General features: G+C 40.6%; 1 protein-coding gene across 2 annotated transcripts in view; it reads left to right on the forward strand.

The window, feature by feature from the left end:
* Positions 1–16,207, forward strand: part of grb10b (growth factor receptor-bound protein 10b) — a 72,969-nt gene that overhangs the window by 44,771 nt on the left and 11,991 nt on the right. For both annotated transcript variants that reach the window (XM_083918133.1, XM_083918134.1), the window contains exon 6: positions 10,675–10,831. In XM_083918133.1, the coding sequence (XP_083774259.1) occupies positions 10,675–10,831 (157 nt within the window). The remainder of the gene's footprint in view (positions 1–10,674; positions 10,832–16,207) is intronic.

The following is a 16,207-nucleotide window of genomic DNA, read 5'->3' on the forward strand; positions in this document are numbered from 1 at the left end:
TACTAGGAGAACTGAAAAGATATTTGCTGCCAAACATGGCGCTGCAAGAATAATGATATCTGAAAATGATGACTCGTTTCAAGAGACAGTGTATTTGAGTGCATAGTGAGCTAAGCTGTACAAAAAACATTGACCAGGTCAGCCACTGAGATACTGCAGCACACATCATGACTGAAGTAAATACAGCACGTCTGATCTCAAACTGTCCATTTTGCCGGAGTGGAAGTAGCAGTTCCAACTTTGTTTTGAAGTATCATCATCGTAAAGCTCATGGGAAACATAGCAAGAGCAAGTGGAGACCCATAGTAGCCTAAATAATTCTAGCATATCAATAAAGCAGTACCGTCAGACTGTCAGGCAGATACAGTAGATATGAATGCACATTAGGTCCCTCTTTACCCAGCAGTAAATGATGTCATTGCCGTTTTTTTAGGGATAGATTAATGGAGGAATCCTATTTAGAGCATTTTACATTGTTGAGGAAATCACAAGCCTCAAATATTAAAAAGAATGAATGGTTAATAATTTATTCTCTTCTTAATTAATTTCTTTATTGAATTTCGCAAAATAAATGTCTTTCGATGGGAACATGACTGGACCACCCAGGCACTGGGGATGATGCACCTTTAATGGTCCATCCCTCACTCTGTGTCCCAGACGGCAGGGATTGTAAGATTAGAAGCCACAACTTTCACCCAGCTAATAGGGCAAGATCCCATTACTCCTGCAGCTAATGGAAATCCCTGATGGTGTTAGTTCTCTCCTCCATCTCTGCCTCTGTATTTTACATTGTCCGAGTATCAAATGTATGTGCTTTTGCTACAAGTTTAGTACTACACAAGTGGGCCTTTTGTAGCATAACATTTTGAATTCTTGTGAACTTGCACGCTCATGCACATCCATATGCGCCTGCATACTGGTGTATACGCATGCATCTAGGTTTGTGTGTGTCCGTGTGTTTCACAAAGAGAGCAATGTGTTGCTGCCTGCAGGCACTTCATCTGGCCAAAGCTGATCAGATTGTTGGTAGGTCATGGAGACTGCATCTCTCCCTCTGCCTTCGCTCTGTCCTCTGTCTCTGTCAGTCCGCTCTCTCTCTCCCCCTCTCTCTCTTAGGGAAAGTAGGACAGCTCAGATTTCTGAAGCTGCTGCTGTGAAAAGGTAGAATAAAGGGGCAGAAAGTGGGAAGAAGAATTAGAATAGTTTTGAAGAATTTTCTTTTACTGTTTTCACTGTAAAAGTTGACATATGTAAACTAATTTCATGATGCATTTTTATTAGATTATTGTATTACTGTATCTGACACATACCAGTAAACAGTGTTCATCTGCTTAACTGTACTATAGAAATAAACTATCGTTGTCCATCAAATCAAGGAGACAGACAAGAAGACAATATCAAAATACTTTTTACTTTTCTTTTAATCGTCATTCTGGATGATTCTGAAACAGTTTTTCAATCTTTTAGCATTTAATTTATGTCATTAAATATTGGTAACCCTCACAAATAAAAGTCATGATAAAACAAAATTGGAGAGATATTTGAAAAAAGTACAAAAGTTTTTTTTAAAAAAGTCTGAAATACAATAGATGTACATGTGTAGGTACATGACAAAGGCAGAATGAATATTTAATTTGATAGTAAGTAACATATCAGACCCTCTCATACATCTCTGCCCTCCTTCATCAATCGCCAAAACTACAACTCAATAAATGTGCAGGTGATTTGTGATGCCAAGCTTTTGCTTTTAAACGTGGTGGCCAGGTGGCCGGGGACACACACGATTCTTTTATATTTCAAAACAGCTCGGCTCCAGCCCCTCGCGACCCCGAAAGGGACAAGGTTGAAGAATGATGAATGAATGAAAAGGAAAGCGCACTGCAGAGCCAAAGTCATCTCCTCGGTTAGTGGCTACCCTCAATAAATTGCATTAAATCAAACAAGGTATCAGATGATTAACATCTTGGTATGGTTCTTCTAGACGACAAAGGTTATCATCTAACGGAATACCTAATAACCACGCTGGCAAACCCCGCTACAGAGCAGAAGCGCAGGTTCAGCAGTGGCACACACGCACACGGGTCACAGTGGAGCGCTGCTTCGGGTTGACTGCCTCCGTTATTCTTTTCCATACAGCGTTTTAATGGGCCCCTTTTATTCCACTCTTAAGACTGACAAAAAGCACATATTTATTTTGCTCCATCTCGGATGTCAGGATGCCGATCTCTGTGTCAGAAAAGTGTCTTTTCTTCCCAGCGTTCCTTCTCTCCATGTTTGACCTCAGTGGGCGAGGCCTCCGAAACAGGAATATTTAAGGTTGAACATGACGATCGAATTCAGCCGCCGCATTTATCAAGGCCCGCTCATTCGTACGCTGAGATTGGTCCAATACGAACGTTTCATAAATCACACGTGGGTCCTGTCATACGACCAATTCTGCGCTCAGATCTCCACCCGTTTTCACGCAAGATAAATGAGGCCCATTGTGAGGACATTTCAGGCAAAAATCAAAAACGACCAAGTATGGTAGGGACAGAGCCGTCAATTAGCACTAGTTTAGCAGCTAATCCAGCCTTGTATTGGCGAGTCTTTTCTTGTTGGCTGGGAATCAGCGTCTCTACCCACTTTTGCCTTGTGATTGGGTCTTTAGGAAAGCCAAAGAAAAATAACTTTTCCTCAAACCCAAACAAACATTATTTTCTAGAAGTCAAAAGAGCTGACTGCATAAAACATAACATTTATAGGTCAGAAAAGCATAATAGGTAATCTTTAAGGATGACAGCCAGGCCTTTTTAAAGAACAAAAAAAAAACAGATGAGCAGACAAATATGTTACAAATGTAGCTATGACCTTCAGTCTTTAAAGTTTTGATATGGAAGAACAAGTTGGATTTTTAAAAGTCAGATGAATTTGGAGACAAGTGACCGGACTCAGTAACTGGGATTTGTGTCAGAGAGAGTGAATGAGAGAGAACTGCGACACTGTGATCTTGGCACTTCAGAGAAAACTCCCTGTTATTGGGGACAGTTTGTACAGAACTGTGGCACATACTGTGATCCCTCTGAATAGGAAATGTTTGTTTGTAGTTGCCTGTGATGCTGGTAGTCCTCTTTTTTACACTCACAAGGACCTGTAGATAGTCTCCCTCTTTCTCTGCCTTGCTTTTACTTTTTGTACTTGTGTTATTAATATTATTCAATATCTTTAATGTAGTTTTATGATCACTCAATCACAGTTATATTACAACTAGTTAATTGTGAGAAAATTGATCATCAGTTGCAATTTGAAAGTTTATCAAATGCTTGAAATGTAAACTTGACAGCCGGTGAATCATTTCCAATATATCACCAAAATCATGCCAGTGATGTCATCCTTTGTTTGCCCAATCACAATTACCCTGCCCCATCCTTCTGCCCTCCTGCTGTAATTGGACAATGGCTCCAAATCAGCAGTGCTCTGAAAGGACCCACGGTTTCCTGGCAATTGGCCTTAGCATGCAATTAAGCATCCACCCCCACTTTTACTCTTGTTGGTAAAATATTTGGCTCAATGCAGGGTGTTTCTCAGCAGGTAGACAGTAAATAGGGGAGAGATTGTTCTTGATTTTCATAACTCTGTCTAGATGGACTGTTCCATTGAAACTTCTTGAAAAATGACCAATTCTGTTACGAACAAACGACAAAATGGATTAGATCAGGAAACTGGCATCCCAAGTGTTGGGGCAAGGACTTCTCAGATGGTGGTGTGTAGTCTTTTTTTGTACTTGCTAGACTTTGACGTCAGTTACACACATCCCAGATCTTTTTATCTTTGGTTGAGCACAAAATATTTTCTTTTCCAATAGCACAATTTGCACTGCAATCAAAGGAAAATAGACTTTTTGCCTCACCTTTATCTTCACACTCCTTACGTAAAACATTTGTTGTGGCTTTTCCAAAGGTCTGACCTAAATTTGTGTTACCTGACCTGCATTGCTAATTAAATTTGACCCGGCTCAGCTCCAAAATCTTCCAACCTTCAACTTGAAGAGTCTTAAAACCCTGAATGGGAGTTAAAACTCTATTATTTACAGACATAACAGGCTCTGTGTGATAACTAACTACCCCATATACAGTGTATGGTTTGATGCATGGCTGCACAGTGGTAGAGATGGCAGTCTGCCACTGTACATGACTTTGTATTGTTAGTGTGCACTGGGAGTCTTCTCCTCCTACGTTTCTCTCCATACACCCCCCCCCCCCCCCCCCCCCCCCTCTCTATACCATACCTCCCTCGCTCCTTCACCAGCTTTTCCCACCCTCTGTCCCCTGCTCACTAAATCCCTTTCTACCTTCTTTTGCTTTGCTGAGCCCAGATAGGCCTCTATGTCTTGGGTCTTAATTTGACACAGTAATTGGATGACAAGGGACAGTGTCCCTTCCACATGAGTCAGCAGAGTTTTCTTGGCTAGTGCCTCCCACTACAGCTGACTACAGGCGCTGAGCGTGGATGGACAAATGTCCAAAGCCCATTCAGGTTTTTGTGTCTCCATCTCATCATCCGGATGTCAGTTTCCAGGGGCTGCCGGGACCACACGCAGCACCACATTACAGTCAGGGGGGCTCTATAGAGATCACTTGGTAATGGGAATATGAAGCTGTGGTGGGTCGTTTGAGCCAAATCATCTTATCAATGGCTACAGTTGTACACAGAGCAGATATAGCTAAATGTTGACAGTGGAGGGGTTGCAATAAAACTATGAAGCCTTAGCAATGCCAAATCGAATTATCACTGTAAAAAAAAAAAGTTATCTAAAACTAGTAAGAAATGTTATATAGTTTATAGCTTTTTTTTTAACTTATATTGGAATAATCAACAATGATTATTCCAACAATTCATACCCTCCATTTTCTCTCTTTTTATATCTTGAAAACCTGAATACTTAGTCAATCTCATTTAAATCATTATTTTATCACTAGAGTAAGAGATGATTTGATATTTTGAATAAATTGATGAGGATTGAAATCTGTTTTGCTCTAAATATTGTGCTCACTGCTACAAAAATGCTTATGCAATCATATGTTTAGGTTTGTTTAAAGGCTGTTGCTAAAGTTAGGGTTAGGCCATAATTACACACAGCCGGAAGGCCAAACTCCGGACAAGAAAGTCCCTGTGCCTGTTAATCAGAAAAAAGTTCCTTGTTATTATTCCAGGAAGAGTTGACATAAAGGATGAATTTACATATGAATATTTGGTGTGACTAGACACTGGCCCTTTTGGCAATAACTGTGATTAGAAATTTTCCATGATGCTTTGTCTCTGCTGTAAAACAACATTTGGCTTTCCTCCCTTATACAGTTGTTATCCTGGTTGCCTGCCTTTTTCAACTGCTTCACAACATTGCCCACATGTAATGGATCCTAATTTGTGCGCAGACTTGTATGCCTAATCGCTAATAGTCTTTTAGAATTGTAATCTGCCACAGAATCTCCTATCTCATGTAATGACTTGCAATGTGTACGTAATACCAGTGGAGCTATTTATAGGACGGCAGCTAATTCTCATAGAGATGGATGTGTGTGTGCGTGTGAACTCCCTGGTGGGCGTGCACACACATGCTTGTGTACATACTTTAGTTTGCATTAAGCACGTTCTCACACAGTGCCGTTTACTTGCTCTTTGTGTGTTGCCTGAGGCGTCTCTCCCTGAGGTATTACATCACATGGCAGTTATCAGACCTGAGTCATCAGAGAGGTTGAGTGGCCCCCAACTCTTCCATGTTCCTCCATTGAAATGAGGACACACTTAAAAGCATTAGAAGATAAATAGTTTTCTTTCTTTCTTTCTTTCTTTGCTCTTTTTCCCCCCTTTTTTACCCACACAACTATTTTGTGCCCTTAAGAAGAAGACCAAGGAGTAGGTCAGTTAAAACATGTCACTTTGCTGTTACCTTGTCTATTTTCTCATCCTTTCCACTCATGAGGCAGTCTAATGGTATTTCCACACTGCAAGAACAGATTTCCACAGCTAATGAAGGATCAGTTCCCAGCCCCAAATTAGTCTACGGTTGGTCATTGCTCTCAGCTGATCAGTATCATCTGACTGTTCAAATCACTGGTCACAGTTAAAGACTTGGATGAGGTGGCCGTTATAATGTCACAAGGAGATACTTTTCTTATGATTCATGCTGCTAGACAGGTGCTGGTTATTATTTTTACTTCTTATTCATACCAGCTACCCACTGATACGTCCCTAAAGCAGCCAAACCTCCTTGTGATTCGTGTCATCATACTTGAACATTATGTTCATAAAGCATATTCCATATTTTGACATTCACATACAGTAATTTCCAATAAGTGAACCTAAATGTGTCTTTGATGTCCCCTTTGTACACAAATCAGGGGATAATGAACATGGAACCAAACTGCATTGGACCTCTTTGTACAAATATCCCACTGTCCCTGTTCATATAAGACCAGGCTGGAAAGTATATGTCCATGTATACTTAAATGGGACTTAGCTTAGTGCTGTATAGGATTGTTTTGTTGTGCACTGGAGATTGAATATGGAGGACAATGGGGATTTCTATACTCATTTTTTCATATTTTTTTCTTAAAAATTCCCCAGTGTCCTCAAATCTTGAATGGTTATTTCTCCCTCCTCCCCCCATCTTTGTCCATGCTCCAGTGGGGTTTTCTGGGAGGGCATAATGTGACCTGTTTGCAGACTGTCTCTGACTAACCAGTAAGAGCTGCTATCCCAGTGACAAGATAATGATCCTCTGAAACACTGCCACACTGAACCTGTTGAGATCAGCTAGCTAGAAGTATTGCTCAATACAGTTTGAACCTTTTATCCTTATGCCACCTTTGCGCCAGCAATATTATAGTATATTGAAATACTGCTAACTATGACTCTGTTTGGTATCCACCTTATGAAATGGCATTACATTTGATTAATAATGCATATGTTTTATGAGCTGAACAAACCTTCAGGGCACGGACTTTGACTTTGGATTTGACTGACAGGACTTTGGTCTCAGTTGTTGCAAAACAAACACTTGACCCCACCTCTGGATTATGATAATCCTGTCATTATTGAATAGAAACCCACGTTGAACCTGTCCTATAAAAGCATGGCCAGGTCACACAAAGTATGACTTATTTGAACCAATGGAAAACAAACAGGTTTCTTCTGTCCTTGTTTTTGTCTGAAACACGAAACCACGTTGGATTATCATCCCTGTGTTCGAGACAACTTCGAAACCTTCAAACCAATTGCAGTTTATTCTTTGTCAGAAGCGTTGAGGGTAATGGACTGATTGAGCAACTCTTAGAATTACAGCACTAAAGCATGTAAAAACCTGTATTGCAGCATGTGTGATGTGTGCAGCCTTATTGGGGCTTTCCCCACTGACTGACTAACTGTGACGTAGATGACGGTGTGTGAACTGGTCTGTGTGAGTGTAGAGGCGGGGAGGGGGTGGTTGGGAGAGACAGCTGTGCAGACTAGATATGTAGTTAACAGTAGGAAGCATTCATACTACACATTCTGCTGCAGTGTGTCACCAGTCTTTCTCTCTCTCTCTCTCTCTCTCTCTCTCTTACTTCCTTCTGCTTCCCACTCCTTTTCCCTTCACTCCTCTCGTCTGTCTGTCTCCCTGTCTGTCTTACACACACCCACATACGTGACTGTGTGCATGTGCAATCATTCACACACACATACACAAACTTTTCTCTCTCTCTCTATCAATCCCCTCCCCCAGCCACATACTCCCCCTTTTTCTCCCTCCTTCCCTCCCCAAAGTTTCCCGCTATAGTAAATTAAGTCGTATCACTTTGACTCCTTTGACCGCTTTTACCACCATTTCCTTCCTTCTGTGGAATACACCTCACCCACATGTAGACATACAAACACACACACAAAAAACACACACACCCTCCTTTCCCCTAAAAACGTTAGGAATACAAGAAAAAGTTGCTTCAAGGACAACGTAAAGCTGTCCTCGCCTCTCCCAGACGGGGTGTGTCAAGGCTTTTGTCTGTCTCATGCCGTATTAAATATCGGAGTTAAAAGGATGGGTTGGGGGCTGGGTGTTCGAGTGTATGTGTGTGCAAAAGTCTCCAGGTTTTTTTTGTTCTTTAGAGAGAAAGAATGTTGGCACGGAGCTAGCCACCAGGGGAGGAGGAGAAGGTCGGAGTGCTCAAATGCTGCTCCAGGTTTGTTTCATTTAATTTGCTCTGTAATGAGTCTTGTTACTGCTGTGAGAGGCAGAGAGATCTGACTGGGAGTTCAAAGTTAAGCCACAGGGAGAGGGAAGGAGGGAGGAAGGGAGAGGAGAGGAAAAGAGAAGCAAAGAAGAAGAGAAAGACAAACAAGCCAACAAGCCCTCACTTGATAAACTCCTGAACATTTTTGGAGACGAGAAAAGTGACAAAGAAAAACTTTTTCACTCCTTCCTTTATCCTTTCTTCATCTGCCTGCTCCACCTCTTTCTCACCACCCCACACCCTTCTCAAATTAACCCTCTCACTTCGAGCTCTGAAAAGAAACTGAAGCGGAGAAGCTTGCAAAAGGTCTGAAAAAGTTGGCTGTGTCTGTGCATGACTGTGCGTGTGTGTGTGTGTGTGTGTGTGTGTGTGTGTGTGTGTGTGTGTGTGTGTGTGTGTGTGTGTGTGTGTGTGTGTGTGTGTGTGTGTGTGTGTGTGTGTGTGTGTGTGTGTGTGTGTGTGTGTGTGTGTGTGTGTGTGTGTGTGTGTGTGTGTGTGTGTGTGTGTGTGTGTGTGTGTGTGTGTGTGTGTGTGTGTGAGAATGATTACATCAGCCTGCTGCAGCCTTATGATTGGTTGGTGCGCGTGTGGTTTGATTCAGTGTGCCTCAGAGCCCATGGCTGAGGCTGTAACCCTTTGTGAGGGGGAGAGAGAGAGAGAGAGAGAGAGAGAGGGAGGGAGAGAGAGGGAGGGAGAGAGAGGGAGTCAGAGAAAGAAAGATAGTTGTCAGACTCAACCGGCACTGGAAGCACTGTACTATACCTACTGCTATCCGATCACTGCTGTACAGACAGCAGCTTTAGGTCACGCATTTTTGACAGAGGCGGTTTTTAAGACAGAGGCGGTGGCCTAGATAGACTGAAGGACTATTCTACAGGCTATGTGACAGGTAGTGCAACTGTCGACACTCAAATGTGTATCTTTGTTTCTGGAGGAGACATGGCGACATTACAAGGTTTTCTGTCTTATTGACTGTGAGTGTGAGTGACTTTGTGTGTGTGTATATGTGTGTGTGGGGAGCCAGGCTCACTCCAAAAATGCCTTCGTGTTCCCCGGACTGCTGCCTATTGCGGGCCGTGGAGGTAAGACCGCTCTCTTTCTGGTTCTCTTATCTCTCCTTGTGTGTCTCTGCCTCTCTTTGCCTCCTTTTCTTTTTTACACGTTAGGGGCAGTTTCTCTTTGAAGTGCTGCTATGATTGAGAGACATGGAATGTGTAAATACCTTAAAGGCTGAAGACAATTTGTCTTTTTCGAGATGTGAGCACAGCAATAAAAAAGAAAAAGAGTCAAATACGTCAGCAGCTTTGAATGATTGAGGCTTCCTCTGCCTTTCTCCTTGAACATTTTGGACAGATAGAGCGCCTCAGGCCTGGTTTGTGCAAACTATGATGCTGTAAGCTGCATCTTTGCTCAAGACAGAATTTCTTTGTCATGATAAAGTATGTGGGAAGTGTGCATACATGACATGTGTTGTCTGACAAGGCTGTATTCCAGTGTAGGCTAAAAAGGTTGGACTTAATGGACAAATGTGAATTTAGGATTATTTACCATGATTTAGTTATATTTTCTTATACTGATATACAAGCATATCTGAATGTAAAGGGCTGTCCCTTAAACACATCTTAGAGTGGAGTTTAAACTACTCAGAGCCTGATGCACGGTTGCTATATAATATAATGTATAAGTTATACAGGACAGAAAGAAATAGTGGCTCATGATGATTGGTTTATTATTTCAACATATCAAGAATAAAATAACTTTGGTGTTTGAAGGTGACTCGAAGCATATTCAGTGCTTATGTCTCATCTCTGCATACTTGCAAATATTTTTTTTTTTTTTTGATAAGCTTTAATTGGAAACACCATGCTGGCTTTCTCTTAAGCTACAGTACAGTATGTAACCATTTGCTGCTGACAATCCTGCTTTGCCAGAGCAGATGCTTGTTATACACTACAGTATATTTGCTTCTATATTACATCAACAAGTTGCTCTAAGAAATGCTTGCCTGTGATTTCTAATGCCACAATTGCTACATAGTTTTGAATGTCTGTTCTTTTCTATTGAGTGCTATAATTACAGGCCTGTGTATGCTATAGTGTTTGGGGCACTATATGATAGATACTATGCTTTGTTTGAAGAAAATTGCTGGCTTCACCCTCCTATTAGGCTGAGTTTTCCAAAATGGTTTGTGTTAAATGACTTTTTCACAACTTAGAATTCCCTTCGGAATTACCATAAAAAAATCACATTCTCCCACCATGTTATTCTAAATGTATCGCAGCTTGAAAGGTCCATCAATCTTTTGATCATATAAGAACACCCTTATAACTGGTCTTCTTTATTGAAACACAGTCTCTAGTTTACCAAACTATCTTGAAGTGCTCTGTTTATTATAAGTGACCTCTAATATATTTTATCCTTGCAGATTGTGAAGATCTTCAGTGAAGACGGCATGGGTAAAGTGGTGGAGATTCCAGCCGACATGACAGCCAGGGACTTGTGCCAGCTCCTGGTTTATAAAAGCCATTGTGTGGACGACAACAGTTGGGCACTTGTTGAACACCACCCGCTGCTAGGGCTAGGTAAGGGGCAGAGCCCTGCAGGCCCCCAACACTGTTCACATACAGGCAAAAACACAAATGAGCAGATACTCACACACTCCCATACCCACACAGAAATGGAAATGGATTTATTTGGCTGGGCTGAAACATGCAATGCAATCATTACCATACACAGGTGCATTCACATACATGCATGCATGCATGCATGCATGCGTGCCCTGCATACTCAGGCAGACAGACAGCTCAGGCACATATTCTCACGCAGGCATGTATTCAAGCATGAGTGCATGCAGATACTATACAGCATATGCACGCACAGAGCCATGATGTCCAGTGATCTAATCAAGTACAACACAGTGGCTGTGTGAAAGGTTGCTGTAGCAGCGCAGTATTATGCAGACAAAGCAGGGAAATGTTATATTGTAAAGAACAGACATTAAGCACACACATTCTGCCGCTTGTCATTGAAAAACATGTATGTTAAATGTATTGATCCACTTGAGTGCGAACAGAAAGTAATGGAAATAAATAAATAAATGCATTTACTTTAGCACTGACAGGTCAATGATGTGACTCAATAGAGAAGAGGCAATTGAAAGTTAAGAAAAAAGAAGTTGTATGTTCATGTTGCTGCTGGATGAGTAAGAGTGAAAACCGTAAAATCTGATGCTAATGACAGGTGTGTTGAGATTAGTTAAATATTGTCCTTCTAATGGATACAGTTCAAGGAGACCTATAGGGCTGACAAAGATTCCAGCTTCAGCGTGTAGTATGCATGAAGCAGAGAAAAAAGTGATGCATATCGGAGCTCAGGGTTTCGGTTATTGCATGCAAGTAAACAACAGAATTAGTGTAAGTGGAGACAGACTTTTCCAGGGGCCCTTATTAAAGCTTATCTTTGGACTCTACACTCATAAATTAAACAAACTCAGTAATTGATAAATGATACAGCCCCCAAAGCCTACATGTTGAGACTCGTTTGAGAATTACAGAATAATTTTATTTGGTGTTGGTGGTTGCAAGAGAAGTTTATGGTTTATGCAGAGGATAGTGAAAGTAACTAGAGATAGTATTGAATATGGTTGTTGACATCATTCACTGGTATTTTTTAGTCTCATTTAAGGATTATAGACTGCTAGGAATCAGGTTTTTTTGAGACTCCATATTAAAATGATATCATACTGGATAGTTCCGACCCAAATTATTCTGGGCGCTAAGCTACTTTTTAAGAACAATTGTCATGCAGGAGATTAAGTCATGATGTTCTTTTTTCCTTAAATTGGGATTACATGAAGGGCTCAGAGTGGAAGCCAACATATGAGAAGGTAAAGGGAGAGAAGGTGATAATTGAGGGTTATGGATTAGGAGATGTAGCGATGTAACTGATGAACAGTGTAACAAAAGCTCTCTTGACTTGTGCTCCTCTCAGTGTCAGAGGCGGTGTGATGTTATCGATCCAGTACTATAAATGACACAGCAGCTAGGTGATGGAGAAGATTGATGAATAGTTTAAAAGGTTATGTTTCATGTTAAAGGTGGTGTGGCGATACCACAGAGACCACTCTCCTGAAAATAGAAGCCTCAGTTCATCAGACAGAAGCCTCAGGACTAATGTAGTGTGAAAAGGTCAAAAGGATGATGGCAGGACCAACTCAGAAATGAGGAATAGTATTCCATGTAGAGTATTAAGTTTGATATAACAAATTAAAGTGTTGCAGTTCGAGAGGTAGCATGTTATACGTAGATAGGCACTTAAACCATTTGCTAAAAGCTAGAAGACCAGAACACTGTTTTGATATTTTCTTATAACTCTAAATGTGGCACTGAAATGATGGAATAGAATGGATAGAAAATGTAGAATACAGTCAAAAAACATGCTCTATTCCAAGGATTGATGGAGGAATTTTAACTTGTTGCTGCATTAAGAAGGAAGAGAGCTTCGCGTTTCTGTCAGGGTGATTTTGTGTTAGACTTGGCAGTATAACAGTAAGTTTGGAAAGCTGTGGTCAGCTGAACGTTAGAAAAACGCAACCTCCCCCTGAGGAGAGGGCGATTATAAAGCACTTATGAAAGACATGTTGAGCTTGTGCTCTGTGCTGATGTCTGTACAGTTTAACAGATGTGGGAGAGGAGGGGGTGTAGTTTTATATAGAACAGTGTGCCTGGTAGTGAAACATACTGTGGGAGGAGACATGGTGAAAACCATATGTAAAAACACTTCAATTCTGTTCTTACAACTGACAACTTGTGTCAATGTATTTCTGGCTGTTCTGCCGTCACGTGAGGAAACTTTTCCAAAATATATTGCATTATTCAAAGTACAGGGCCCACCGCTCCACTTAATATTTCACCGTCCATCATGATCTGATTACATTTCTCATCAGTGCTGCCAACACAATGCTGCCAAATACAGTTAGGTTGGCTTGTTGTAAATGACATCAGCTTTGGCTCAGAGTAGCTCTATTCCATTATAGCCCTTCTTCTGTCCTGGCGCACCTGTCTTCTTCTCAGGTCTGGAATACTACTTATTGTATTTTATGTTTAGGAGTTTCAGAAAATGAGATTTGATGAAGCAGCAGATGTGTGCACATGTGGATTTGTGTCTATAACAAAATCCAAAAAATATGTTCACAATTTGTCACAATTGCTGTTAAAATGGTGGGAAATATTGTGGGTTAAATCCCATTTAGTGGTATTTGTTACCCTCTGTGTATTGTATATGCATTGTACTGTATAGGTCTGACATATTTATTACAGTAACTTAATTTAGCTCTGTTAGTGGTCTGGTTGATTTTTACAGTTGACATATGTGTCTAGTTGCTTTTCATAAACTGATTGTAATTGTGTTGAAATTACTTCTGAGTTAAGTGCTTTTTATAGTTGTGTGGTCAAAATCCATTTTAGCTGTATCTGCTGATATTTAGTATTTTGTCAACAGTACATAAATATAAGAGCCTCTTTGCTGCCAAAATATATATGAAATTATTATTGACCACCTTTGTAGAAATGCATGACTGAATGTTTGAAGAATATTTTGAGCTTTTTCAACTATATATGAAGTGCTTTGTTTATGTGAAAGTGCTGCCTGTATGAGTGCTCTAAGTGTTCTTATGCATGTGCACAGTGTGCACATCTGCACTTCACATACGTGTGCCGTAATATTCCATGTGTGCACATGTGGTCTGGTGGTGAACAAGAATAGAAGTTTCAGAAAGACCCTAACAATATTGCGTTTGAATAGAGAAGCCTATTCCTGTACGTCGCTGGCCACCCACTCACTGGTACGCTGCTGAATGGGATGAAATGGCCCTTTGAGATAAGTAGCACTGACCTCTGCTTATCACATCGAAAAGGTTAACAACTCTGGGACAGTGAGGTAGTGTTTCCAGAGTGAGTCGCTGTCACGAACATGAGTGAGTCATCAGACAGGCGACAAGATGGAACAGAAAGAAAAAGAGTTGTGACAGTGTTAAAGAGATTGAGAATAAAGAGGGGTTACATGAAATGAGATAATGATGTGAGATAGAGCTGTGCAGTCAGATTCCTCTGAAGTTCACCATTTCACATCACAAACAAGATAGTACTGCAAAAGTGAGTGAAGTTAAAGGCTTTTAATTAGATCTACAGGGGGAAAGGAAGGATATCTTTTATTAAAGACATGACAGAGAGAATTTGCTGGGCTGGTGGGATTGAATGAGTCATGTTTCAGCATCACAGTAACAGGATATACATCACCAGGACCTCTGACCACACCACAAGGACATACTTTTGTTCCTCATTTCCACAGCACGACTTGGCTCGTCTCAGCTCAACTTAGTCTGGCTCAAAGGCTGACAGGCATTCTCCTCCCCTTCCGCTATGTCCACTATCTATTTTGCAAATTTCTGCATCTGGCCAAGATTAATGGGATTGGTTTAGAGAAATACAAACAAGCCAGAGCGTTTTTTCCCCCTGTCTATCCCAGAATGTTAAATCGTGCAGCCAGACCATACTCAGCTTTGTGGAGATAGCTCTGGCAGGGTTTCCACAGTCATGGAAAACCTGGAATAGTCATGGAATTCCAAAATCTTATTTTCCAGGTCTTGAAAAGTCTTGGAATTAGTAAAATCCTTCAAAGTTTTGGAAAAGACATGGAATTTTGTCATGTTTAATGGCGTTAAATATCACAGTACACTTCCACAGATAACTTTCCATTTAGTGTAAAATAAAGGGGAATTTATTTTCTGTAGTAGCTTATGCAAAGTAGCTCTAATCGCAAATTGTTTCTTAATTTTCTCCTTTCATATATAAATCAAATACACAGATGGAACAATAAGTTTAATTTTTAAATTTTTTCTTGAAAGCCAATACCAGATAGACCTGCTTGTAAATATTTGAAGTGAATATGAACATAACCAACGATTAGAGATTAAAAAAGGTTGCTATTTATGTGCATACAATAGTTAACATTCCGATATTGTTCTGTTTGTGTTTTACACTGTGAACGGTCATGGACATTTTACTATGGGTCCTTGAAAAGTCATGGACATTGTGCCCATGAAAATGTGTGGGAATCCTGCTTTTGGCACCAGGTGCTTTGTTCTATTTTGTTTTCCTGTGGATAATACCCCCTCAGAAGTTGCTTTGCTATTTAAAAATTGCAGGTTTGTGCAGGATGTCCTGTGTCGCGCCAGTGATGGTTCTCTCTGACCAATCAGTGGTCTGCAGTGTTTTAACTCTTCTGGTATTGGCTCAGCTTGCTTGGAACCTTGACCGAGGTGGTACCAAATGTACCAGGTACTATCTATAACTTTTGCTAATGAAAAAAACAAAAAAGAGCAGGTAGAGTCAAACTCTACCATGCAGTGGAAATGCTGTATTAGTTAAATCTTCTCTTTACGGTCTTATCTCAGCTGGTTTGATGAACACAAGCCACTGAAACCATTTCTAAATATGTTATTAGACCACTTAACAGATCAAATGAAACCCATGATTAAGTTTAGTACATTTAGTACCATTAAAAGACTGTTCTTATGGTATGGTAAATTAAGCATGTGGTCCCACTGGTCTTATGTACTTCCTGTGAACCTCTCTTGAGGTTTAGTTAGAGTCTGCTGTTTCCAATGCAATCCAATTGCAAGTGTGTGTAACTGTGAGCAAAAGAGCATGAGATCTCACAAGACTTACCCTGAATAAGAAAGGATCACACACATTTTGTCTGACCAGGCTACACATCATGTCAAACAAGACTTGACATGTAAAGATGGTCAGGTTTTAACAGAACAATGGTTTTAGAAAAATGCTGTGTCAATTTTATTGGTAACAGGTGACCTAATCTCACAACACTGACATGTTTTTGTAAAGCTTAAACTTAAGATTTTTTTTTATTAGTGTTTATAAAACAGGTGAAATTACTTG

This window comes from Echiichthys vipera (genome assembly GCF_963691815.1).
Source record: "Echiichthys vipera genome assembly, chromosome: 8".
NCBI lineage: Eukaryota > Metazoa > Chordata > Actinopteri > Perciformes > Trachinidae > Echiichthys > Echiichthys vipera.